Source organism: Bombus pyrosoma, linkage group LG16 (genome assembly GCF_014825855.1).
Source record: "Bombus pyrosoma isolate SC7728 linkage group LG16, ASM1482585v1, whole genome shotgun sequence".
In the NCBI taxonomy this organism is placed as follows: domain Eukaryota; kingdom Metazoa; phylum Arthropoda; class Insecta; order Hymenoptera; family Apidae; genus Bombus; species Bombus pyrosoma.
Genome location: NC_057785.1, coordinates 4,108,963 through 4,135,858, shown reverse-complemented (window position 1 = coordinate 4,135,858; position 26,896 = coordinate 4,108,963). Strand labels below are relative to the sequence as shown.

Below are 26,896 nucleotides of genomic sequence, written 5' to 3'. Positions count from 1 at the left end.
GAAACTGTGAGGAATGCTGGCCCGCAGAGAAGAAAGCGATGATCTGGTCGAGGAATGTAGATCAATCACGGACACACGACAGGAACAAACGGTCCAATTGCACACAGCAGCTTGGCAATTACAGCTTAAACGAGCCAAGGCCCCTCGACGCTCAATGTTCAGCCTGGTAACAGATTTGCTTGGACTTAGCCTCATCTGCTACTGTCTGACTCCTCTTAAACCCTTCAAACTCGATTCTTTAACGAATCTTCTCGTCTAACAACAATTTTTCGCAGCTAATAATCGATAGGTAACAGTTTGTTGAATATCTTAAGACTATCAAAGAGAGATACTTTGATAGATCTTCTTCTTCACAGAAGCCTACGTTTCGCTGGGAATCTTCCTTGATGAATCGGCTGGATCATTCATAATCGAAGGATTCGCAGAACTGAGAAGTCTCAAATTTTGTTTCCCCAGACAGTCAGACCCCTGTCAGGATCGCAAGAAACACGGGATCTCTTGAGATTCAGCGAATCATTACGAAATTATTCACTTCCTGCATCTTGGATTCTTCGGATGACAGCAAGTTGCAAAAATTCAGCAGGTAACTAGAAAAATAAAACTCAATTCCCCGACTTATTTCCGTATCTCTACAGAAATCTCTGTTCCTCGCTGAAACGGTCTAGAAAGTTTCAAGAATGCCAGCAACCCTAGAATCAGAGGACCACCATAGGATTATCGCAAGGTGTCCCGTGGTGCAGGTGTGAAGCCATGATCGATCGACGAAGAAAGGTTTGTTGAGAGTTCGATTGAAATATTCCTCGTGGTTCTACGAAGGAAACGTTGTGAGGATACACTTTCTGGAGGAGAGGAGCGCGACGCGTCTCGGACAAGTGTCGCGCGCAGACTAAACCTTCCGGCGCGGCTTCCGCGCGGCTTTCAGTACGCGTACTGTGCGCAGGGCTCGACGTGCGTCCCACGCCTACAGCCCTGAGCCGGAGACACGCAACCCCCGATTGAAGATTAACCCGTCCGTCTTGGTACGGCCGCTGAACTGACGCCTATTAACTAAGTGGAAACAATTATTTCCTGCGTTGGAGTGGGATACAGTTCTATGGAACCAAGAACTTACGCTTTGGATTTGCTCGGGCATTGCGGTTTTTAGCAAAGCTACGACGACGAACGTAGTTCAGGTTGGAGAATGGTTTGAGTACTGATGTCTGGGTGTTGTAGAGGAAGAAGTTTAGATGAAAGTGAGCATCGATTGCAGGTTTATTTGTGGATTACGTTTTCGCACTGATTCCAGTAAGGACTTGGCAGATCTTAGATGGAGAATTCTAAAAATCACGTTGATTCACAGAAACACCAACTACAAGGTCGAATAATGCGACGAAAGCGATTCTGTTCAAAGGGAATGGACTAAAATGCATGTCCCATGGGGTTGTTTACCACATTTGGCCATATAGTCGATTCCAAATATAATAGCCAGGTTAAAGAAGTCTGCTGCTTTAGCTGATCGTATTAACCCAGTTCTTATCGATTCCCCTCAGGGTTTGGTTCACAATGTGTGTTGTGCTCCTTGTCGTGGTTTACTCTTTCCCCTTTACCGGCCGAATTCAATGAACATCCCATTTCTGATTGCTACGCTCCAATTTCATACGCTCTCTCTCTCCTTTCCTCGGCTTTGAAGCCCCTCCTAATCGCAGACTGTGCTTCTACAAACGTACTATTTCGTTTTTCTGCCATTCCTTTTCATGCTGCGTCCTTTGAAACGTTCGTCAATCGTTCAGAACATACTCAAGACTCCATGAAACTGAAAATTCAAGTCGTATTAGGATTTAGTTTCCAAATATGTGCAATATCCTTGAAAATTGAAAGTTCAAGTTAAATTACAGTGGGGAGTTTTAATAAAAACAGTTTGATTTCTCGATAAGGATTGACGAAATAGCGAGGTTAGGTTTGAGTTTCAAATTTGGAGACGGAGTAGTTTGAAATGTAACGGGATTAAAAGGGATACGTTGGAGAGTTGTCCATAATTCAGCCAGGTTTCATTGAAACGTTAGTATCTGGTTACCGAAATTACCCTTTCTCACGACTGTGTTGCGAAACTTTGAGAAGCTTTGCAATTGGCGAAGTTTACAATCGACATTATTCTTGCATCTCTTTGATCACCGTGGGAATGCTGTTTCAAATTCCGCTTTGTGTAAGTCCCGAATAAAATTTTAAAGCCAGTGCTAAAATCGCCCTACCCTGTGTCTCGCTATTTTCCTTGGAAATGACAGAGAGTCGGGAGAAATTGTATCCTCGTTGCTTCGTGACGTCTAAGATCTAAAATTCGTAAAAATCCGATGGTAAACTGTAAAATTTAAAAATAATGGCTTTTTCCGCCAAATGCGTCTTTATCTGTAAATGACGATTATTAAAACTAAATAATTGCTTCTTTTCAGTTCCCGTTTCTGGCTGCCATTTGCAATATCAAATTTGTGAAGGTTAGGTTAGAATCTTAAAAATTTGCGAATAGATCTCGTTTCTAAAATAATCATTTCTCTTACCATACGAGAAGAGCAATTTATCTGGATTAATTAATCTCATATCGAATTGTACAATGCTAGATATTCGCGAAATACAATCAGAAATACTTTTTCAGCTGGATTAATCAGTTTTCAATTGAATACGCAGCGATACGAATTTTCAGAGCGCGTAATTGAATTCTCCTGTCGTCGATGAGATCATTCATTTTCCCGTCTTCGCAACGAGTTATTAACACAGACATACGAAACAATTACTTGGAAACGAAAGAAGATCTGCAGGCGACATTCGTCAAGCTGCAATTAACAATTCATAATTTTCACGATTAATTCGACGAAGAGTAAAACATATCCCCCGCTTTATCTACACCAGTTACAATTACATCTATTGCGCATGCGTGATACCAGGACCGTTCTCTCCTATGGTGATTCATTGCACAGTCAACTTTGAAATATTTAAAGACGTGTTATTAGAACAGTTTTATATTTAAAAATATATATAATACCACGAAGAAAAATATATTTAACAAGTTATTTCATTTGATGAAGTTGCTAAAAGGATTATTTATTTTAAATTTTATAAATACTACTGCTGGAGAACAGTGTACAATACAATGAATGTAATTATAAAGTGCTTCACTTTTAACAAAAATATTTCGCTGAAAAAGGAAATATTGGATTATAAATCAAATTTTCAATTTTATTCGTTCATCAAATATTGAACACATTGTCCAGCTTTCACAAAGGAATATTTCAAAATCTCAAAGAATTTATTGCTAAAAGAGGCAAGTTCTTACAAAAGTAATTATAACGTTGCCATAAAATATAGAAAATAGACATTTAAAAATATAAAAAATACTATTCTTTCTTATAATATCTATGCTACATTCAATTAATAAATAGTAACAATATACGTACTATTTACTAATTGAATAATTGTACTACAATCACCAATACTACACGCTATATTTCTAAATTCAAATGAAACGATTTTCGTGCACAGAGGGCGGTGGTCTCCAAGCGCCTAACGACAGTACTGCGCGCCAGTGGACGGAGCCCGCATCGAAGCCAGTTGTCGTCTCACAATGGGACGAAGTTGTGGTTTTTTCTGGTTTTTCGTGTGGTTCGCGGCTCTCGTGAAACCCATCGAGTTCCCCGACGTTTTACGAATGTGAATCTCCAGTGGGCACAGCGTCCACAGGAACAGGATAGTTCCCGAAGGATTCGAAGCAGCTTTGGTGTGACACTGGGCGGTGTCAGGTTAGGTTTCGAAGGTAAGTCGCAATACCAACACGTATATAGAGTTCGTTGATAAGCCATTATTTCGTGAAATTCTTTTTTCGTCTTTTTCCCCGCCTCGATGGAATTCGATTCGAAAGTTTCCTTCGATCAAGCTAAACTCTAACCTATAAAGCAGAGTTTCGCGAATGATTTTGATTTATTCGATTCCGCAAGCACGTTTGAATGTTCGTGACAGGTGACCAGAAACTAGTTCATACTTTATTATAGCGGTGTGCCTAGTAGCTCGAGGTTATCGGTTTTTCGATCTCTTATCGAAATTATGTTGTTAGGTTAGATGTTGTGGCAGTTTGTATTGGATATTGGCCGTAGACGTGCAGCTTATTGGCGTTCTTTGTTGCTTTGAACGCAACTGTTTACGGGGGATTTCCTGTAATTAAGGAATTATTTATTACCCCATTATTGTTGATAAATTCCAAAATTCATTTCCCTTCATATTTCTCAGTTGATTTTATATTACCGAAATTTAAAATTTGTATTTCGTATTGTATTTGTTCGAAGCAAATACCATACAGCAAAAACAGATATCATTGGTAAGCACAAAATACAAATAAATAAAAATCACTCATTGATAGTGCAATAAACAAACACGTGCCGTTGATTAAATTAACAAATAAATTATACACAGATATGTTTCCTAACAAAAAATATAGCAAATAATGAAGAATAATTAAATACATAATGTGATTTCGCTATTGATAATAAAAAAAAAACACAAATACCGGTAATGCAGCTTCTAATTATTTTTTAAATATTTTCAAATTATTTCTCAATAAATTGAAATATAAATTATAATCTTGTTCCATTTATTTTCCAATAAATTTCGATGTCAATTTGAAGAAGGGGAAAAATAACAGTTTATAGGGTTGTTTGTTTGGCGGTAGGAAAGTTGTATAAATTCTGTGGAGATTGGTCGGAAGTTTCTGGCTGTATTAAGGAAAAGTTTTCCGATCTTGGACAAGGATGCACCGAGATATAATCCCTCGAGTACACTCAATGTTCTCTAAAGTGTCTCGTTTCAGAGCAAGAGAGTTCCTCGACACCGGGGTTCGCACTTCCGTGGCCTAACGTTTGTTAATTCTTCGGCTGGAAAATGCCAATATCCTGTCGCCATCTTACCGACCGAGTCTCAAATTTAGAATCTTTCTTTTCACATTTCTCATAGGAGATAACTTAACTTTCCGCCATGTATACAAAATTTGTCATAATTATACATGATTAAAATTTACATTATAATGATTAAAATTTGCGTTGCCTTTAATAAATGAAATTGTCAAAGATGTTTCATTAAAAAACGTATAAATTATCTGGAAGACATTGAACGTTTTAACTTCGCTTTTGTAAGTGAAACATTTTGATAGAATATTATTAAACGGTATTGTTTCTAGAATTTATTAAAATCTAAAATTAAATTGTTTGATGCGAATTGCATTAGCGACATTAAATGCTAATTCTTCTCGATTGGAAGTTTCTTTCTCACAAAAAAGGTCTTCAAGATGGCTCAGGTAGAATTTATTCAATTATTTTCTTTCCGCTGTGTCGCGTTTCGTTAGATTATCGAAGTGGTGAAAAATTAAAAAATGACATAGGTTCAACTACCGAAGAAAGCTCAATCTGCTCGCTTTGCGTCACACTTTATCCTATTGTTTTAGAGACCTCGAGTTACGGTCCTGTCTCGAGCCACTTGTGACGAGTGAAGTTGCTAGTAATTGGATTCTTTTGTTCCGCCCTTAAACGCCGCCTTTTTCCCACCAAATACCATTCTGTGTTGCATGACGGTTAACCGTATTCTACATATTTTTTCATAAGAGAGAAACAATCCAATTAAAACTCTAAACGTACATAGTAACTTGAACGTAGTACTACGTGCTTGGTCACAGCTTGAATGCTTATCATGTAATATTAACTTTTTGATTACAAATTCTAATTACGAACATTTTGTACAATATTTCTAATCGAGTATTTCATGGAACACACGTAGAACATAATATCACCTGTTTGGTCCCAATGTGAACTCCTATCACATAGTGGAAAGTACATTATTACATAGTGGCAAAAAATTTGAATTATAATAATTGCACATAATATTGCAAAATACATATTCCATATAGTAATACACACTCCAAAGTAGTAAATACAGGAAGGAAGTACTAAACGTAGTTGTTCGTATTCCTATTAAGATCCAGCGACCTTGCGAATCCTTACGAGCTTTCATTCGCTATATGACGACACCGTCGATCATCGATGGCTATAAAGCTATAAATGCTTCAACGTCGAGCTGTTCGCGCAAATAAAGAGATGAAGAGATCAAGAGAGAAAAGGATAGCTAGATAAGCTAGCGATAAGCCAACAAAGCCGTATTCTTACCGAACGAACGCATTGAAGTTATCCGTTCGATTCGCGTCGCGATCGACTATTACCGACCGAGTAAGAAAGTCTGTAAGTCAAAGTATTTGTTCGTGAATTCATCGAAAGCATTCGAACGTATTCTCATTAACTTACGAAGAACGTCGATTGCGCTGTGTCAAAATAAAAAGTCTAACGTGCTAAAGAAGAAGAAGCATTCTTTACCCAGACCTTCTGTACCTTCTTCAGGCTAGATCCAACGCCTCATCGTACGTACGATCTACGAAGAAGTAGATTTTCCCTTAGAAAACACAGTGAACAAAACGGATTAGTCTACGGTAAAATCTCGCAAGTAAGCTTATTCGAAATCGGGCCAGCGAATGCACGTAGGCCTCGCGTGTACACGTTTAAGAACATAATAGGTAAAAGTTAATCGATCTCTTGTGAAAAGCGATCGCCGTTGAAAAGCCTCTCGGTTGACTGTGCCGAAAAATTGGGGATAAAAAGAGAGAGAAAGAGAGAGCACGAAACCGTGTTTGTTCATATACAAGGTGTCTCGGTTAAATGAGATCACTTAGATATCTGCTTTATTTTGCGATTGTACCAAAAAGCTTGTCAGGGCGAAGTTAATCCGTTCTCTGTCGATTTTCCGATTTTATATATATATATATTTTTCTATCTATTGCATCGAGTTAGATAACTTGTACAAATTGGCCTGTTATCGCGGAGATCGATATTATTTCGAGCCCGCAAATAGCGAACCGTTAACTCCATCGTCGCGGAATGGAATTTGCTTTGTGACATCTGCCGGTCGAACAGTGAAAGGAATCTGCTTCCGACAGGATTTTACGCTTTATCGGCTGCTCGATCCTAGGGGAAAATCTGACATGTCGCGACACGATACATATTAATTGGTTTCCTGCTTTGCAGCATCTCTGTCGGATTTGCATCGATACTGGGAAACGTTTGATCGTATGAAAAATGGTAACGATGAAATTTTCAATTTGGGAAAAGTTCGCTCGCTTAGAAAATAGATAGAAATAATCTGTGTACCGGTACTGTACCGACGTGGGGAATTTTTTGATCGTATGAAAAGTGACATCGGTAAAATTTCCAATTTGGGGAACGTTCGCTCATTTGGGAAATAATCTGTACGCTTGTTCAATTATTAAAATACACAGTCGACGAAAGATTATTATAATACAGTTACCGAAGATCAAATATATATAGCTACATGAAATTAAAAATTACTGAAAGCGTTAGCAGATGTTGAATTAAACATTACTAAAGCAGTTTAAAAAATGACATACATTTAGTATGTAGAGCATGTATTCACAAAGTTTTATGGTATATGTAAGAAAATTCCCTAGATAAGTATGTATGTCTTATGTAGCCTCCACTCCAATTCTTTTCTTCTTTTTAGAAAAAATGTACTCTCATTTTTTTACATTACTTCCTCACTGAGTTTTTCATTTACACGTGACAAAAATTATTACGCGAGCTACAACACATTTTCTAATGAAATTCGTGCGCTTTAAAAATGTCAGAGCTTTTACAAGGAGGAAGCAACAAAACTTTTTACACAGATATGATAGAACTTGCGCGTAAATGACGACGTTTTATAAATTGGAATGGACACTTCATTTATGTTCAACTGGAGAAACTCTTTCCATCTAATTAATTTAGTTATATCAGTTTAATTAAATTCGGTCACTTGAACGTTTTCATACATACACACAAACGTGCGCGCGCGTGCACACACACACACACACACACACAGTTAAATATTTTCTGAATGAAATATCTTCTCTTTACGGAGAGCTTTCATTAATTCTAAAAGTTTTATCAACACTTCTCCAAAACTGGCAAGAAAGACGGTGAACGTATAGATACTTTAATGGAAGGAAAGATGCATTTCGTTTCTAAAATACATTTACTGCATTTATTAAATTCAGCCTGCCTCCTGAAAATTAAAGCTTCGTAATTTAATACTTGTTTCGAAGTTTGATTAAATTTGATTTCCAATCTTTCTCTCGTACCTGTTCCACAATTAATATTTCGTCAAATAAAAGATATAATATATGTGCATCATTTATATAACAGTACTAAACACAAGATATTCAATGATAGTCGATATTGTATTTTTAGTCGTTTTTTTTGTGATTGTGAAAGAACGTAATATTACGTCACTAGTAATCGGTTGCAGTTTATACAAAGACGTAATATTACGTGAATAGTAAGCAGCTATGGTATATAAAGAAACATAATATTACGTCAGTGGTAACCGACGTAGTTTAAAAAAAAGACGTAATATTACGTCAATGGTAACCAGATATAGTTTTAAAAAAAGGCGTAATATTACGTCAGTGGTAACCAGACGTAGTTTTAAAAAAAGACGTAATATTGCGTCAGTGGTAACCAGACGTAGTTTTAAAAAAAGACGTAATATTACGTCAGTGGTAACCAAATGTAGTTTTAAAAAAAGACGTAATATTACGTCAGTGGTAACCAGATGTAGTTTTAAAAAAAGACGTAATATTACGTCAATGGTAACCAGCTGTCATTTACAGAAAGACGTAATATTACGTAGACAACAATCAGTCATAGATCGTACAAAGGCGTAAACACTGTATAAGTGGCCATCGGCAGCAATACGAGTTAACTCGTCATCTTATCCACGACTATATTTCTTATAATCTTGCCACCATTTTCGACTTATTCAGTTTTTAATACATCGTTGCAATCTAATTGTAGGTTAAGGTATACCTATAAAAACCATCTGTTTTAATCAAATTCTACTTTAAATAAAAAGTTAAAGCATTATAAAAGAGGGAATTAACGTTACTATGCTCGTCACTTCCCAACTAGCAACCATTCTCTGTTTGCATTCGCACACAGATTTCCATAGAGGAGAACCGGGCACGAAATTCTCCGATTCCGGTGAGCCGATAACGGAAAGACCGGTTATCTAATCTCTGCACGGTGAAAAGCGTATGTAGAGGAACGGCGCGTGCATGCAACGTGCTCGTTAATCGTGCACCATTGCAAGGACGAAAAGGAAAAATGTCGGGGATAAAAAACAAATCGACCTGAACTCAACTGAATCGTTTTGCGTGAGTTACGTTGCTGCGAAAAAAAAGCTCACCCTTGCAAATGACGATCGATCTTAGTGTGCATTGGATGAATTGTAAATATTGTATTGTGTTTTTTCTTCCAGGAATAGTTTACAGGTCATGCACGTACTTAGTACTACGCTTGTTTGTAGTTTCGTGTTGCGTTCAGATGTACTGCTCTTTTCTTCAATTCTAATTGACCAAAAAGTCCACGTACACAAAATACAGTACTACGTTTGCGCTTTAAATTCATGTCTTTAGAACTTAGCACCAAGTTCTTCGCTTCGTTTTTTCATTTCTCAGTTGCGTCAATCCTCAATTGCTATAATATATGAGTTAGATTATTATAATATAATGTTGTATAATATGTATATTATGTATCATATATTATAAAATACGTAACAAAAAATAAGCAGTAAATGAAGAATTAGTTAAATAACATAGCCTTGCGTTGCAAGAGAAAATGATCAATCAACTGTTTTATCCGCATTGCATTTAATTGACGATTAATAATAACACGTCTTAACAATATTTTTCAGAGAGGTGAACAAAATAAACTGCAAAACTGGCGGGCCTGGCGAGTTGCGTTTCGACGGTGGTCGACGACGAAGAACAGGAGGAGCTGCGGTGCACAGGAAGCGACGTCGAGATCGAGGAGTACACCGACACCGACGACTCGCCATATGTCGCTTATCAGGTCACTGATAAGCTGTTCGACACGGACAGGGTGGCCTGGCAAAAATTCAGCTTCGTCGCAACCCTTCTGACCGTCGTCGTGTCCATTACCTTTCTGATTATCACCTATCCTCTTTATCTCGAGAGCGTCAGCTACGTGTCCAACGCTTACACAGGTATCCCGGAAACGAATGGATAATGCTAATTCTAGTTCCTTCGCGTAGGCGATTTGATTCTGCTTTTATCCTTCCTTGTCGCGCCAGCACATTCGTCTTTTTCAAACCGTACGTTCTATGTATACGTGTTTACACAATTGGTATGATATTGATATAAGAAGTTTGTAGTATCGATTAGGATTGTTTGCTATGGGATTCCATTACGATCCTACAGAGAATTTTCCTATTATGTAGATTATAAACGGGAAGATAGCGACTCTACGTGAAGGAATAAATAAAAAATGTAAAATAAAATCTCTTTGTACCAATTTTAGGACTTCTCTTCACTGCCTTCTGCTCTGCCTTTATCCTGGGCATAATATGCTTCATCGCGGGAAGAGTATCTCCACCACCCGCCCTGATTCCAAATAGCATGAGAGTCAAGATCCCTCGTTGTGCTTTGCTCAAAATCAGTCTTATCTATGCTCTCTCTGGCATAGTGATCACGCTCTGCTTGGACCGGGACAGGGTCCTCTGTCATCTACAAGATCCCATAAAAGGCATCACTCTTGTCTTCTCCCTGGTCTACTACTTCTTCTTTTGTCGCAAAAGTAAGATTCCACATTTCGTCAGTCTTATAAAAAGAAAATGAAAAATAATCAATTGTTATAGTGATGAGCTTGCAGAGGATCTTCTCAAGCACTACGATAATTGTGGGTCTCTTCATAAGCGTTGATTATGGCCTCTGTGATCAATTTCGATGTAGAGGACAGGAAGTTTCGGGTCATACCACAACTATGAGAGGATCTTGGGGCGTGAAGGCCATTTGGACGTTCGTTTATGTCGGTGCACTAGCTGCTTTCGCTATGTTCTTCACTTTGCTCGAGGCCCATTATACCACTGAGGTGAGAGCTTAAAAATGAATCGAGAAGAATATTATGGACGACATTTCGTCCCGTGTATATAAAAAAAAAGAAAATGTTCTTTATGTTCCAGCAACAGAATATGTGTCAAATAATGGCGAGCCAACAAAACTCTTTCCTCTACACAGTATCAAGATTGGTATCGTCACGAGACATCCGTCGACGAGGTTCTGAAGAAGAGGGAGGCAGACTGCTCCACGTGACAGATCCTGACCCTACCATAAAACCAAAACATATTCCAAAACCTCCAATCCTCGAAACTCTCTTCTACATTCACTTAATCGCGTTCTTCGCCATTTTATCGATGTCCTGGATCGACACATTGCCAGGAATAGGCAGAGTAAGTTAATTAAATTAATTTACATTTAAAATTATGGTGGGATTCTATTTACTAAGTAGACATAATGTTGAAAGTTTTAATAAAAATTCAATCACTTCACCTACAAGAATCTAATAGTACATAGAAATTTAATGATTTTCTCCATTATCTATAATTTTTCATTCACAGTAGAGACTCATGTTCAGATAACTGGGATTCAATAAACAAGATTTATTCATTTAATCGATTTAGTCAAGTACTAGTTAAGATTTCATTCCAATAAATGGAGTTGTACTTTTTCTGTTCCAGGGATTATCTCCTGCGGAGCTATACCGCGTGGTGGAGCATGGACTCACGTGTCACTTCAAAAACAGCGACAACTGCTCAAATATTTCTACTCGTGGCTGGATCTTCTTAATAGCGTATATCATCTTCTCAATTTCTGTACTGAACTTCTTGTCTACAAGTGAGAGCGCTGTCTTCACTGTTGCTGCCGCCACTGTGTCCCTTCCATTGTCTGTAATCTGGTGGAGCATCTATAAAATGGATGTTCACGGCCGTGAGTAAAAAGCCTCTAATTAATTAACCATGTATATCTTTGCTCATAAGGATTGAGATACTTAGGAAAAATTAGAAACCTGAATAATCACCGGAAAATTATAACAAGCTGTAGGAATTGTCTCAGTTTAAGTGATTATATATGTGATTCATAAATCAGACTCGGATCTTGATTACGCTTTTGAGACACACTGAAATTTCTTACTTTACAAAAGTCAATTTACTTTAGAAGTCCTGCCTGTTTCCTCTAGAAACAATAAGATTTCTCAAACGAAGAATTTAAACAGGTTTCATCACATGGTCTCCCGGAGTAACGGGAGAGTTAATCTGCGCTCTGCTGGGTCTTCCTGTGGTCCTTCTAGGCCTAGGTCTTCTCGTCAGATCACATTTCCGTGACACTCAACCCTGCTATTTAACCATGCAACCACCTGACGTACAGTGTGAATCTTCTCAAAGATGAACATCTTTGAGGAAACCATCTGAAGTCTTCGTATTTAACTCTACAGCATAAAGGATCCATAATAATCATTCTACAAATTTTTGTTTAAACGTATAAAAAAAAGCAGATGAAATCGAACGTCAATATTTTATAGAAATTAAAGATATAGGGGTAAGAAGGAGAAAGAAGATATTTTGGGAGTAGCATGTGCGAGAACACGTGTAGTGAGAGCTCTGCAATCGACTGGGGGTAGTGACTTAATTAACTTTTTAACTGTTGTAGCCCAAGGCCCAGTTAAGCAAGCTGCCAAATATATTGTAGTAGTTGAAAACGACACGGTGAAATCGTAAAGTTAATCAATGATTAAAACTTACAACTTTTTGTGACACAACAAATAATTTGAGACAAAATAGGATCATAGGGACTTAGAGCAGTTAGGCCAGCTCTACATCAGTTCTGAGCCAATTCTTTCTTTGGATTGTGTTTGAAAAAGTTTTTCTTTTTTTATCTAATTATTTAATTCTGTGAAAGGATTAATCTTAAGTTTTGTTTTCTATCAGTATCATTACATTTATGGATACTACAGAAACAAATATAGAAAACTGGCTTTACCGCCCCTGATCGATGAAGTGACCTCTCTTGAAATGGAGGAAAACTTTTTGTGCACAGTTGTGATAAAGGACGTGGCATGGACCCGGGGAAAGCAATAATATCGATTATCTCGTATACGCGAAATAAAGAAAAAAAGCGAAAGAGAAAGAGGAGGAGGAAGGAGAGAAGCGATCAATGTTTCCTATGTAATTTGCCAGCGAGAACATCCGTCTAGTCACACAACGTTATTGCCGATTTATATTTTATTTTGATAACGAGAATATTTAATATTTTCGAAACAAAGAACGTTCGAATTATACGTGTTGAGAATATATGTGAATAGGTATGCGTGTGTGTGTATATGTGAATGAGTGTGTCAGAGGAAGAAACAAAAAATACAGAAAATATTTTATAAACTCAAAGTATAATAGTGTGTACTGGATTGAAAGTCGCATATTATTGAAAAGGACCTGCTTAGAGGTTAGGTTTCTCTGTTATTCATTGCCATGTTTAATGAATCTAGCAACAGAAATTGAGAATCTAATGTCTCTGTTGAAATATTGAAGAAAATAGAGCGGTTCAATCTCTCTATAATATTAACTCTCTATAACTCTATAACTGTAAACAGAAACATACCAATTTGGCTTCTAATATGTTCCCAAGTTGCCATATTGGGATCACAGCCATTTTTTTAACAAATATGAAAGAAGACAAAATGGCGTGGTTGAATCTTCACAGGTACACCATTTTAGATAAAAAAAACTTACAAACTTTGATTTTATAAAATTTTTTGGGATGTTATATTTGAAACATAGAGCTTTTACTGTCTGATGGCAAAGCAATTACCGGTTTATCGCGATTCTGTGATCCTCCATTTCCACTTCGTGCATACGCGAATATTTAGATAAGTATATTTGCCAAAGATAGGAGAAGAAGAATGTTAAACGTCAGATTTTTCAGTCGTAGAAATAGAGTATAAACGCGAGTGTGTGCGTACGCGTGAAAGCACGATTTTACACGAACAAATATGGGGCACGAACAAATTCGAACTAGTCGAAGAAACTTACATAAAACATGTTTCTACTTAACAGAATTTCCGATCTGTTCAGCGCAAACTGTGCGATCCTTTTTTATATTTTTACAAAATTCATTCATATGGATAATCCTGTTGATATTCTTGACCATTTTAATTATTTATCGCAACTATTTATGCGAAAATAATTCTACGCTTTCAGTATTGTTCTATTAGTATTCTGTGTACAGAGTGTTTCTAAAACATCAAATAAGTAGATGAATTATCTTAGATTAAATGAAATTTAAGATGTCATTTAGAATTTTAAGCCTATTATTTTCATCAAGTATACAGTGACCATGAAAACAAGTAGGAAAAACATAATTTTAAAAGACAATTATTTTAGAAATGCTTTCAATTGATAAGTGTATGTACTTAATTAACAAAGTCTTATGGTTGGATTGTGGATACCAATACACATTCACATTCTTATGAATGTAAAGTAATGAAACCAAAATGTAGATTTTATCTACGAAATACTATAAGAAGTACTTTACTTTGAATATTTTATATAATATACATCCAGCAAATTTTTGTGTCTTTTTCCATAAATGTATAGGTATCCACAGTCTGCTTATGATAGCTGTGTTAGCTCAACTTTTGTAGAAGAGCCTTCTTTTTCTACGTATTTAGTACTTAGTATGTAAGCACTGCATTTTATCTTAGACGAATTAGGGTGAATCGTTTCTCCATGACTGTCAATCCCGCTCCTCCTTCTCCTTGGACTGACACGCAGTCCCAAAAGCTGATCAAAAACCGCTGTCCGCGTGAAATCAAAAAGAAATGAGGATGTGATTGAAAGTGGCTGAAAGGAAAATTGTAAAATTCGTGCCAAAATATGAGATACGGAGTTCTAGTCTGTAGCGACTGTAACGACTCGTGTAAACGATAGCTAATAAGTATTTATTAGAGCCGTACTGAGAATAGCGTGACACACATAGACAAGTACCGTGAATTAAGTGTAGTTTGTTGTTGGCAGATGTTGAGATGGTAGAGATGTAAGAGAAAGAGGAATATTCGTTGTTGGAAATATGTCAATCATATTCTATCGCAGAAGCTATATACGTCCACGACTTTTTTACACTGATAATAAGCGTTCCAAGTGTAATTATATCAAGATTGCAAGAAGAATAGTCTTTAAGATGGTCTCTAGTGTCATTATTTCTGTTTTATTTACTCTATTAGTATCATATTAATATTCTCATATGGCTGTAACTGAATGAGAATAAAACATAGAATAACGTGATTAGATTTCAATTGGTACCATTGGATTATAGATTATAACCCAACTATTGTCGTTATCTGTGATCCAATGATGCTAGGTTTAGAAATTGGGAAAGTTTATCAGTGAATTTTCAGTAATATAATCCTCACTTTACATTTTATGTATAATATTTACTTGTTAAAGGAACTTTGAGTTATTTTATGATAACTGAAGATGAATTTTGGCTAGATCTATTAAGGTCTATTCTTTCTGCAATTCTGCTATAGCCGCTACAATAATAAAAGACAAAAACGGAAGAAAAACAATAACGAACGTACTAGTACTATATTATTACACTATAGTCGCAACATTTAATCGTATATATACGTATATATATATATTAAGAAGTGATTTATGTTATACAATTAACGGAAGACGCAAGAGGGAAGCCGATTTCAATTTGTAGCTTTCTTAATCGACGAGACGTAAATTGAACTACAGACGCAGTTACATACAAAGAAAATGATTCTAAACTTTTTTAAAGAAAGCGCAATTAACGAGTAAATAAGTTATTCTGATTCAACAAGAGAAATAAATTCGACAGAAGGGAAACTTGGTGAATCGGAGAAGTTACGCTTAGGGAAGGTTACAAAGTCTATTAAAGAATAAAAAAGAAATAAGAAGAAAATTAAAAAAAAAAGAAGTAAAGAAGAAAAAAAATAGCAAACTGTTGATTTTTAATAATTTATTTTTTAGCGAATCATTTTCTCATGTGGCTCAAGCATGATGAGTGTTTTCATTGTGAATCAACTAGTCAACCCTTCCAGGGCTTTTCCCTAATTATCTGATGCATAAGACGCTGTTCAATCGTGCTGGTTGTTATCGCCAAATGTTGAAAAGAATGAAACTATATTCTGCGTACAGGATATCTAATCGCTGGCTTTCTGATAGTGATTTATTTTTTTATCGAACGCTCACGACCTGGGAGGGTTGACCTATCGTAAACACATTCGCTGTTATTGATGCATACGGTGCGTCGATGTAGAATCAATTTCTTATCCAATATTCATATCTTTTTACATTGTTATTAATAATATATTCGTTCCGTTTATCCATCAATTAGTTATTAAGTTATTAGTTGTTGTAATGTGCAATATTGAATCATAGTATTATATTTTGTATCTTGGATCAAATGATCTAGGAAGTTGAGGAAAGTATGAACGTGTTTATTATTTAATATCTCTTTTAGAATTGAATTATTTCAAGTAAACACACTTCTGATGAAGTATTTTGATAACAGCGAATGTGTTAAACAAAACAAACAAAATAACTAACTAGATAGCAATCGAAAGAGATCCAAATTTCTGTTGCACAAAAATAAAAGAAGAAGATTGCATCTGATGCAAACTTGAATGGAGAAATATTGTTACATTTATCTGGTTGCTTGTGGTTGAATATTTTTATAAAAGGACCGTAGTGCGTTCGAATACTGATTACAATGGTAAATTAGCGCGCGACATGCTAAGCAATGCGAAACGATAAACGCGTATTTCGCATCTCTTTCAGATAGACGCTTTACAAAACTTAACAAAAAAAAAAATACTATTTACCAGCGATCAGCAGTGCCGTATATATACACACATAATATATATACATATACATATATATTTATACTGGGTGTCTTCCCCGTGAATATAACGTTAACTATTCCAACCGTAGCTCGTATACAGTAGAATCTTCGACTTCCGGTCCGCCAAATTAATTCCGCACTTAACAAATTGTTCAATCGTTTACTTTTGTAATTTTCTTTATTAGGATTTTTCAAATTTGATTTACAATCGCGGATTAAAAGCTTTGATGTTCGTTAGTATTGGAATATAATAAACTTAAATTTATCGAGATATGAAAAATATTTCATTAATTGTCTAATTAAGTTGTAGAATTTTTTGGCGGACGCGAAGTTGAAATTTTTAAATAAGTGGAATCGAAAATTTCGGCGATGGGATGCGACGAAATTAACATAAAAAGGATATTACGAGAATGAGGAGAACTGCTCTTAATAATTTTGGATCGAAATTCTTAAGTATATTTGTAAAATATCTTAATTGAGAAATTCTGTTACAATTTTTTCATGTAACGCATTGCATTTCTCCTCAAAAGCACCTCCCGTAACAGTACGCATGTAGTATTGAAAAGAGGGGATTTTGTAAAAAAGCAATTTGATAAAAAAGAAAGGAAAATAAGCGTATTCCCGTGGTCGATGTTTGGATTCATAATTACGCTCAATATATTCACTATATTCAACAATTATGTACCGGATTGTAAATGTGTTAATACATACATATATATACTTATATAAAAAAGGTAAAAAAAAAAAGGTCGTCGTATAAAACTCATCTTCTTGTCACTCGACCACTCGTCGTCCACTCGTTTGAATAACAAGATCAATTAAGTTACTGAAAAGCAGGCACCGACTAATGAAGTTAATTATGTACCAGCCACGAGACACTCGTGAGATAACGTAGAATCTCTTCACTGTCGAGCTTGATATTCATCTCGAGTGCCCTCGTACTGATTCTGCCCATCACTGCTTTCTTTTTTCCTCTGAAATCCTCTCATGATGGATGGTGAAATGCGTCTTTTAAAAATGACTAGCTAGAACTAGTTTCGATATTTATTCAATTACTAAATTCAAATTGATATTTGAATTTGAATTTTAGTTTAAGATTGAGAACGAATCTGAATGTAAATTCGAACGTTATTCTATCAAAGAGTTTTAATTATTTAATTGTTACTTAATATCTGACAATAAAATGTGTCTGATAAAACCCATGGCATAGCGAGACAAACTAAATTACCATTTGGATTCCTTCGTGCTTTATTTTTCTTGGAATATTATATTCATATCTCGAAAGGTTCTACAAACAAAAAATACTGATAATATTTCTTGATTAAGAAAAATATTTCATTAAATGGTACATATTAGTACCATTTATTAACCATTCCAAATATTACAGTTTTCATAGACTCTTAACTCTCACAACAGCATAACATCAAAGATCTCACTATAGAACCTATCTCTCGCACGTCTTAGTTCTTTTTAAAGTTTCAAAACCTGCAACCTGGCCGTTCTATGAACGTCTCCTATCCTCTCGGACATTTTTCTGCCAGCAAAGCTGTAATCTTCGTATCGAAACTCATGTAAAACCTCGAAACCCAATTTGTCTGCGATTCTTTGGCTGTAGTTGGAGGCAAATACACCGAAAATTATCTCTGGGAGCACGTGCTGCTCTAGAACGTCACCGTCGATCGATGTTCTCTTCATTGTACCGTTCAACAGTCCTCGACCGAACTCGATACACTTTTCTACCATTTGGCGGCCGATCCCTCGGCCTTGGTAACGTGGATTGGTGCCAAGATAAAACAGCTCCAACGCCCCATTTGCATTGTTCCTCTCAAAAATATCCACGCTGCACTGAGTCTGTTCTTGGACCAAGAAACAGCAGAATTAATCTTAGTTGGTTTCTTTAAGAAAATTTAAGAAAAGACTGTTCTAATAACGCTTTGGTTGCTATTGATGACACTCTAATTGAAGTCACGAATTCCAAAACAGACCAAGTCCACGAATTTGTTTCGATTCATTATTGATCTCATTGATTGGTGCGAAGAAGTGAACTAGCGCGTGGTTTGGAATTCATAGCTTCAGCTCCGAAGATAAACTAGTACTGTTGCAGTCACAAGAAACGTCTTAATCAAGTTCAAAAATACATCTAGATCTTCCGAGTCTCTAAATAGAGCCTGTGATGGTAGCAAAGCAATTACCGAACAAATTGAAGATAACACTTGATCTAAACGAGGCAATTTAGCCAATCATCAAGAGACACTTACGTCATCGAGAAGCTTGACAAGCTGCCTGCACGTCTGGTGTCTCAGGTTCTCCTCTATGAACACCTCTAACTCATCCTTTACTCCTTCTTTCGGTCTAGCCTTCAAAGTGATAGAAAACGTTCGGTGAAAATCACTTAGAGAAAGTTGGAGAAAAAAGTGGCTAGCTACCATGGAAATGAAAGAAAACTTGCATGAAGTTTGTTGAACGCCACCGCTGCTAATTCATTCGTCTTCTTGTCAACAGCCATCAACGTGGTACCATCTTTGATGACTTCCTTGAAGACTAACAACATCTCTTCTGGAGCTCCATCTTCTTCAAACATCCCCAAACCTATTGCCAGATTTTCCTGTTTCATGGTCTGAGCCTGTATAGCCAAAACATCCTCTACTTTGTCTCTGGTGAGTAGTTTGTAGTTCAGTTCATCATCAGACTCCAGAAACATGGCCGAGAAGCGAAATGGTAAAACTGGAACTAAAATTTCCAACAGGACTTAATCCAACTTAATTAAAATACAACATTTTGTCTCATGAATCCTTTCTCCGAGGAAGCTTCACGATTAACAATTATGATAAATATAGATAATATAGATTTTTATATAAATTTCTGTGATTCAATGTTCGACTAATTGTTTTATCAATTTTATTCAAGATGAAAGGCGTTTTTATCTGTTACCTGTTGTTTTGACAGGCTGATAAAGAAACGGATAAGAAGCAACACGTGCTGAGACAGCTGGCAGCGATAACTCAGTCATAGACCAATATTTGAGGAAAAAACGATGTTCCCGGCTGCATGTGCGACGACAGAATGAAGCTAAATTCGAGTAGTTTCTTCCAAGCGACCTACACTCTGTCTATTAAGGCCTTTGTTGGCACAGCTCTGGTGTCTTGATAAGCAGCCTCCGCTTCAGTTTTCAAAGTCCAATTAATGCATATCGGAGAAACGCTCATATTATCTGCGTATAAGTTGTAGAACTATAATCAACGCACTATTGTTTTTCAAAGCGAGTACTTTGAACTGCTTGCATTATTTAGGACACGTTCATAAATAAAGATTATCATGTCGAGTACTCGGACGTGATAGATAAAAGAACGATTCAAAAGCAGGATCGATAAAGAACAATTTGCTTATTGCAAAAAATCCCTTGATATAATAATACTTGAATAATACTTGTTTCTCCTGTATGTTATGACGGAATAAGGCATAACGTGTGTAACAGAATATTTTTAACTAGTACTCTTCACTGATTAGTAAATTATCTGCAGACACACTATACATGTGCTACCTTATCGCGTTCAAGCGCTCTAAACTCGATTACAACAATCAGATTAACTTAATAACGCAAGGTCGTGGAATTATATATAGAAACTAAGCCAATTTTCTTCGTATTGTACAATTTTATGCAAGAAAATATGTATTTTCTGTTGTTTCTCTAAAGATAAACCTATCAGTATCAAATTCCTTCTTAATAAGTAGATTATGGATATTCATAAAAATTCATATTTTTATAAAAAAAAAAAGAATAGAATCTACACAGAGATTTGTATCGTCTAACAATATAGCAATATTAACATATTATTATATTATATATTTTTGCACATTATATACATCCTCGCATCTTTCGATCTGCCACAAATTCATAGAAATCCGCAGTCCAATAATAAATTAGTGTCCTAACTAGTTACATTCAGTCTAAAATAATCTTTTAGCCACTAGGAGACAGTTCAAGTGTTCGTTCCCTATCCTCTCGTTGAAAGATTTCCCATTAAACTGGAACTCTTTGTAGTTGGTTGATACCAGGCTCTCGAATCCACACTTTGCTGAAATCTTCTGTGAATAGTTTGATGTCATGATAGCAGACACTAGGTTAGGCACTGCTTCCAGATTCTGTATCGTATTGTCGCCATTTATCGTGACTGGTGTCTTCACGGCATTTCCCTTTTTCAACTCTTTTGCAACTTCTATGGATGTAGATACCAATAGTTCCCCTATCCTACGCTTCTGATTATTCGGCAAGGTAGCCAAGAACATTATTTCAAAAATACAGTCGGTGTTATAGTGCTTGAATAAATTCATCTTAGCGTCTATGTCGATCATGAAGTCCACTAGAGCTTTCGATGACTTGTACTTGCAGTTTTCACTGAATATCTCGAAAGCGCTCTTCTCTGATGAACTGTTAAGGACCTGGACAATGAAGACAGTGTCTTTTTAATGGCTGTACGGTAATTATCGTAGATATTCGTACAAACTCATATCTAGCAGTACGGTTTGGCTTTCTCATTCTTTTTATTTACCTGCAGCTTGTTAAAAGCCACTCCAATAACTTCTCCACTGTATATGTCCACAGCCACTACACTGACGCCATCCTTGGCAGCATCCAGGCAAAGTTTCTCGAGTTCTTCTGATGCACCAGGTTCTGAGAGTAGGTCTACACCTCTGGATACGCTCTCGTAGACAAAGAAGCTCTTTCTCATGACATTCAGAGCTCCTTCCAGAGTTTCGTTCGTCAAGGACTCGAAGTCGATGGCCCTATTCTCTGTGGAACCCCAGACTCGGTACGGCGGCATTCCGTTTCGTTTCCTAAACACAAATACAATTATTTGAAATAACTAATACAATGTTTATTCTATATTTACATTAGAAAAGGTGACAAGGGAAGTGCGTGTGATGGGACACACTGACGAACTTATAAATTATGAAACGTTTGCCTATCTCAATTGCGTCCTGAAAAATTTTCTTTCCATCTTTCTATACGATATAATAGTACCTACAAATAGAAATTTTCTTCTTATATTATGTAAATCATAAAGAAAACAAAATGTTCTCTGAATGTCATTATTAGACAACGGATATTTATGGAAAAATGTTGGACTTAGAAAGTCCATGTTTCATCTAACTAATATTATAACAAGTACTGTAACCAATCAGCGCAACTAATATGAGCCGGTTAGCTGTTGCGACCTCTTTGAGAACTTTGGAAAGTGTGTACTTAAAGTGTGTCGCAAAAAGTATGCGATGACGAGTATACTCGTCAAATACAGAGTATGTGTGGCTGTTATAATATAGAATTAAGTTGAAACGAAATGACTGTTTTATTTTTGAATTCTATTACTGACAGAGCTCGTCATAAAGCAAAATATTTCTATTTCTTCACGACGAGTATACTCGTCGAAAATAGCTAACTAGTTAAAAAATTAGGATCACAACTTTCGACGCGGATTACTCGATTCACTATCTGTCTGCCAGAAAGCTACTAAATCGCGTTAATAATTCTAACGAATCACAGTTTAATTTTATACCTCCTCACCTCATTTTGACTGACAGATGCGCAGACAACGCTGGATCACGCTACACTGGCCATGATCAGTCGCCACTTCCATAAGAATACAAGACGACCTAACACCATCGATTACCAAGCTATCGGTTGATGGATAAAACGGCACCTATGTACCGTGTTTTGAAAGACACACCAACAATGTTATCGCATTTTACGCGCACTAGAATTTCTCCAATTTTTCCATCAGCTCTCTTTGTCCTCATATCTCTTAAAATAACTGACCAAATCGGTCGAACGAGATCGAAAACAAACACACAATTCCGACCCGATAAAGAAATTTCAATTTTTTAAACAATTCTATCAACTGGAAAGCAAGTGCATCTGCCATTATGACGTATAACATTTACGATTTATTATGAGGTGAACGGATAGCGAGGAATTCTTTGGAGTCGAATGAACCCATTATACTCGACAACAATGCGATACCCGTTTGAGAAATGTGATATATGCGAGTCAGTGGAACCATATAGCTGCATACAAGGTCATGTGTCAACTTGTTGGGGATGGGTGGAGGGAGGGGGAGCTGATGAAAGTGCCGCAGAGATAAATTTAGTCGATCCACAAGCCATCAGAGGTCGTTAACCGTGTGTAAAGCTAATTTAATTAGTCAATGAACCAAATCTTCATTGAGGATTGTTCATTGGCCATAAGTGGCCATAAACTTGAAATTCTTCGTTGTTCAAGATTTTCCACTGGCAAGCCATTCGATTGATGATGGAATTTTCAATACCATTCGAATAACATTACAATAACATTCGAAAGAATGTTTTAGAGATGCTACTGATAATTGGTTGCTAGGAGCTAGATCTATTTTTGCGAAGAAGGTCCATTATGCTTCAGATGGCGATTTTAGCGACTTTGTCTATGGAAATATTTTTTAATATTAACATAGCAACTATAAATATAATAAATATTAATATTATAATATAGAGAGACTCTCTTTGTCAAAAGATATGTTCCGTCGCGACGTGACACGTCATGTAGGCTGTCACCGTACGAGATAAACTTTTGTTTACTTTCTTCTGATTTATTGCAGAAAGATACAATAAACAAAAGTAGGATCAAGTCCTAAACCAATTGCCAATAACATTTTTAGAAATATTTTTGCGAGCTTCATAGTCTATCCTTTCGAATCGTGTCGAAAAGTCTGTGTGATTCTGTCATCAATCGAATAGCGTTCCTTGTCAGTCTTAAAGCTGTAGTCGTCTAAATTTCAAGCGGACAGTACCACACAAGATATAGCTATCTTGGATAGTCTGGAAAACACGATTTCCAAATTGCCCGAAGATCAGCAGATCTGTCATTCGAAACAAACAAAGTCATTTGTGTAGAATACTTGTACCATTAATTTGTACCTGCTTTTTTCAGAAACATCCCCAATTAGTACAGAACTTTCTCTAATCAATCCACATATGTTCCATGTTTTTGCTTTTTGCAAAAGTTTTGCACGTTCGTGTTAATTTTGAAGTTTTCCAAAATTGGCGGATAGCATGGATGCAGATAGATTATAGTAGATGGATTTGTAAATGTGCCGATGTGGAAACGTATCAGTGATTTTACGATTGATAATATTAATTGGCAATTCCGTAAATGATAATTGAAGCGATCCAGGATAAAGCAATGTTGTTGCAACACCGCTAACGGATTTCTAAGTTTGAAATCTCCGAATTGTTCGATGAAATTGTACGAGAAAGAATATTAATTCTTAACACGAGAGGGCGCATCGTCCTTTTATTTTATCCTTTTATTTATCGTTTATTTTATCGTTGGAAAATTTTGAAAAAAATACTTCATAACGAAAGGTACTGTATTTTCTATTTTATGACGACAATATTAGTCATTTCGTATTTCTTAATAATTTTAAAAAAAATTCAAGCAATAATGAAAAGCAGATATAATGAATAGCAGATATTAAAATACTATGTCTAATGTCTGTGACATTTCAGAAATACACTGTTACAAAATCTATCACCGAAGACATAAAAAACCATGTTGTGAAGAAGCGAGAAGTTCAAACCGACTACCGGGAACTTCTATCGATAACAACCTAGATACTTCTTTAATAGATAAATCATGAGGCACGTTTCTTTGAATTGTCACTAACGACTATATCAATTTTTATTACCAAAAATTTTGTAAAAGGAATTTCAAATTACTTACAATAATGTATAATTCTCTTTGTATGTGTTTGTAGATATATTGCGTTCCAAAATTTCGACTCCGCTTCTGTAGATCAACTTTAGCGAATTGCAATTGGTAGAGCAGAACTAAGATATTATAACCGTAGTGTAACACGTAAAATAGTCAATTTGATTCGCGGGACTTTCAATGCAGTCTTGGTACTTCCCAGAACAAGATATCATATGGTTATGTAGTTGACGTTATCGCATTCTATAGCAATATCAAATGACGAATGTTCTTAGGAAGAAGAATTGTTCGATTGGATCGCAGCCATTCAGGCTGTCAAACAAGAAAGTTGCAATAGACCAAGCTGTCCAGTTTCTAGCGCTAGCGTTTGATCGATCGCTCGAGCAAACATATAAAGATGCATGAATATAAATCAGAAATGTCTTTCACGCGCTTTACAGTTGGTAATTAATTATAGTGATGATGAAAAATGTATTGAAGCGATAATAGAGAGTATAGATAATAAGTACTAATTAAGTAAGTGATACGAGTAATTAATATATAATAAACAATGATTATAGATAAATTATTTAGTATGAAATTAAATTAATTTAATATTTAATATAAAACTGCTGAATAAGTTGTCTCAAAGTAATATTTATTAATAATTATTTTTATTAATAATACATTTTTAGAAACAGTAATTATTATACAATTAAATGGCGTATGAGAACTGAAAGATACAGAATACTCGATTTTAGCTCATATACTTTTTAACAGAAACATACATTTGTACACTTTTTTGTACGATACATGCCATCTGGAAAATTTTAAATAAGTTGCAAGACCATAACAGAAACAACATTATGCGGCGGAGTGTCTTGAAAAATAGGTCGCCCATCATTATCTTTGTAGTGTAAAAGATCTACGTCCATAACGCTTTTTAGTCCGAGTCTTTCCGCCGCTTTTTTCGAATACAAAGAGGTATACACACCAAATATGAATCCGACGTCTTTCACAGTATTTTTCGCGAAAGAAATTCCTTCAGCCATTAGTGACCTTGAAAGTCCTTGTCTACGATAATTTCTATCCACAGCAACCGCATAAAATTCCACGGCTGCCTTAGAGTTTGGAAACTTCCCATATAAATCAGCCGTTTCACTGATCTCGGATAAATAGTTGAAATATTGTTTCATTAATTCATTTTTAGGAGGATTGTTGCTAAAGGCAGCGGATACGCCATCAGCACCATCATCTGACTTCGAATTCTTGCTAACTATCATTAGGTTTACTCCGATGATTTTTTTCGATGATTTTCCTATCGCTATGATGCAAGGTGAAAAAGCGAAAATTGCCCGTATCAGTCGCTCGTGATCGATCCTCATCGATTCTTCATCCTCTATTGTTAACGAATTATTATCTCTCAAACTTTTCAACATGGTCTCTTCCTTATCGAAATTTTCATGTAAGAAAGATAAAATCTCCGATAAGTGAGTGTCATTCGCCCATTCGAAAGTATATTGATCGTTATTTGATTCCATTTTTCTATGTATCAATATTTTAAAAATGAAGATGTCAGTAAGTTAGAAATCTATTTTACCATCGTATTTTTATTTCATTCATTAAATCACTCTTTCACCTGAAGCAGAGTTACTGTTTATTCTATTGTCTTTTATTTATGTATACCTGAATTGATAGTTCTATATTATGTAACTTTTTGTTTATATTGGTAACAGAAATATGTTATAAGTCGATGTTTCTCGTTACATCACAATTAGTCGTGTAATGGACTCACTCTACTTAAATGTAAATTGTTGGAAGGTGTTACACATAAGTAGAATTGTAAACTAGGGTTTTGATTGGTCGATATTGGAATTCGGATCATAACATATTCATTGATAGAGCACGTGATTCATTCCCATCTCTAAACTAGCCTTCACATACTAATCTTCTATATCCTTTAAAATTCTGACGAAGAAATATTAATAGCATCAATTTGAAAGCATGTAAGAATCTATAGGTAAATAAAAAAAGAAATAATTTAATGTTTATAAATCGAAAATTTGGAATCCATATTTCAATGGAAAAGAAAGAAGGAAATTTTATAAATAGTGAATAATAGTAAATTGAATTTATATATTTTTATATTTTTATAGATATAACTAAAGAAGGTGTATTTAAATAGAAATTTGTTCCATTTACCAAATATGATAAATACTGTAGTTATATATTTTATATATTTTTACATATTACATGTATTGTGTACATTTTTACAGCTTCAAACTTCCCATAAATGCGTAAAAATCCAGTCTGATAACTGTTATGAAAGAAGCACGGACGAAAAG

The 26,896-nt window shown here is 35.7% G+C and overlaps 5 protein-coding genes and 2 long non-coding RNA genes across 12 annotated transcripts; 4 read left to right on the top strand and 3 right to left on the bottom strand.

Annotated features, from left to right (window-relative positions):
• Window positions 1-637: 637 nt before the first annotated feature.
• Window positions 638-9,970, top strand: LOC122576501. 4 transcript variants are annotated; one of them, XR_006319777.1, is made up of 4 exons: window positions 638-771; window positions 3,511-3,781; window positions 9,051-9,265; window positions 9,805-9,970. XR_006319777.1 is itself a non-coding variant. In XM_043746899.1 (3 exons), the coding sequence occupies exons 1-3, from the start codon at window positions 2,159-2,161 to the stop codon at window positions 6,058-6,060; spliced, it is 369 nt and encodes a 122-aa protein (XP_043602834.1). In that variant the 5' UTR covers window positions 1,867-2,158; the 3' UTR covers window positions 6,061-6,377. The 4 variants fall into 4 exon arrangements, 2 of the variants coding, with proteins under 2 accessions (XP_043602834.1, XP_043602835.1); XR_006319776.1 differs by lacking the exon at window positions 638-771 and adding an exon at window positions 1,861-2,182; XM_043746899.1 differs by lacking the exons at window positions 638-771; window positions 9,051-9,265; window positions 9,805-9,970 and adding exons at window positions 1,867-2,182; window positions 5,987-6,377.
• LOC122576682 lies at window positions 9,822-15,143 on the top strand (the record flags this gene model as incomplete). The annotated part of the gene is made up of 6 exons (XM_043747342.1): window positions 9,822-10,116; window positions 10,431-10,706; window positions 10,768-11,000; window positions 11,092-11,358; window positions 11,647-11,896; window positions 12,183-15,143. Coding segments are annotated over 6 exons (1,494 nt in total), but the record flags the coding sequence as incomplete, so codon positions are not given.
• A 2,321-nt stretch (window positions 15,144-17,464) lies between these two features.
• On the bottom strand, window positions 17,465-19,898 carry LOC122576497. Its single transcript, XM_043746890.1, has 4 exons — window positions 19,763-19,898; window positions 19,281-19,561; window positions 19,090-19,188; window positions 17,465-18,682 (listed from the first exon to the last, which is right to left on the bottom strand). The coding sequence occupies exons 1-4, from the start codon at window positions 19,839-19,841 to the stop codon at window positions 18,302-18,304; spliced, it is 840 nt and encodes a 279-aa protein (XP_043602825.1). The 5' UTR covers window positions 19,842-19,898; the 3' UTR covers window positions 17,465-18,301.
• On the top strand, window positions 19,351-20,675 carry LOC122576503. Its single transcript, XR_006319778.1, has 2 exons — window positions 19,351-19,488; window positions 19,778-20,675. It is a non-coding gene; the product is annotated as an uncharacterized LOC122576503 (long non-coding RNA).
• Window positions 20,653-25,043, bottom strand: LOC122576498. Of its 3 annotated transcripts, none has more exons than XM_043746893.1 (3): window positions 24,585-25,043; window positions 21,382-21,667; window positions 20,653-21,271 (listed from the first exon to the last, which is right to left on the bottom strand). In XM_043746893.1, exons 2-3 carry the CDS (start codon window positions 21,652-21,654, stop codon window positions 20,780-20,782), a joined length of 765 nt encoding a protein of 254 aa, XP_043602828.1. In that variant the 5' UTR covers window positions 21,655-21,667; window positions 24,585-25,043; the 3' UTR covers window positions 20,653-20,779. The 3 variants fall into 3 exon arrangements, with proteins under 3 accessions (XP_043602828.1, XP_043602829.1, XP_043602826.1); XM_043746894.1 differs by lacking the exon at window positions 24,585-25,043 and adding an exon at window positions 22,387-22,822; XM_043746891.1 differs by lacking the exon at window positions 24,585-25,043 and adding an exon at window positions 22,395-22,822.
• LOC122576504 lies at window positions 21,169-22,376 on the top strand. The gene is made up of 3 exons (XR_006319779.1): window positions 21,169-21,309; window positions 21,435-21,642; window positions 21,729-22,376. It is a non-coding gene; the product is annotated as an uncharacterized LOC122576504 (long non-coding RNA).
• A 145-nt stretch (window positions 25,044-25,188) lies between the features above and the next one.
• On the bottom strand, window positions 25,189-26,401 carry LOC122576500. Its single transcript, XM_043746898.1, has 2 exons — window positions 26,238-26,401; window positions 25,189-26,096 (listed from the first exon to the last, which is right to left on the bottom strand). The coding sequence occupies exon 2, from the start codon at window positions 26,090-26,092 to the stop codon at window positions 25,382-25,384; it is 711 nt and encodes a 236-aa protein (XP_043602833.1). The 5' UTR covers window positions 26,093-26,096; window positions 26,238-26,401; the 3' UTR covers window positions 25,189-25,381.
• Window positions 26,402-26,896: the final 495 nt, after the last annotated feature.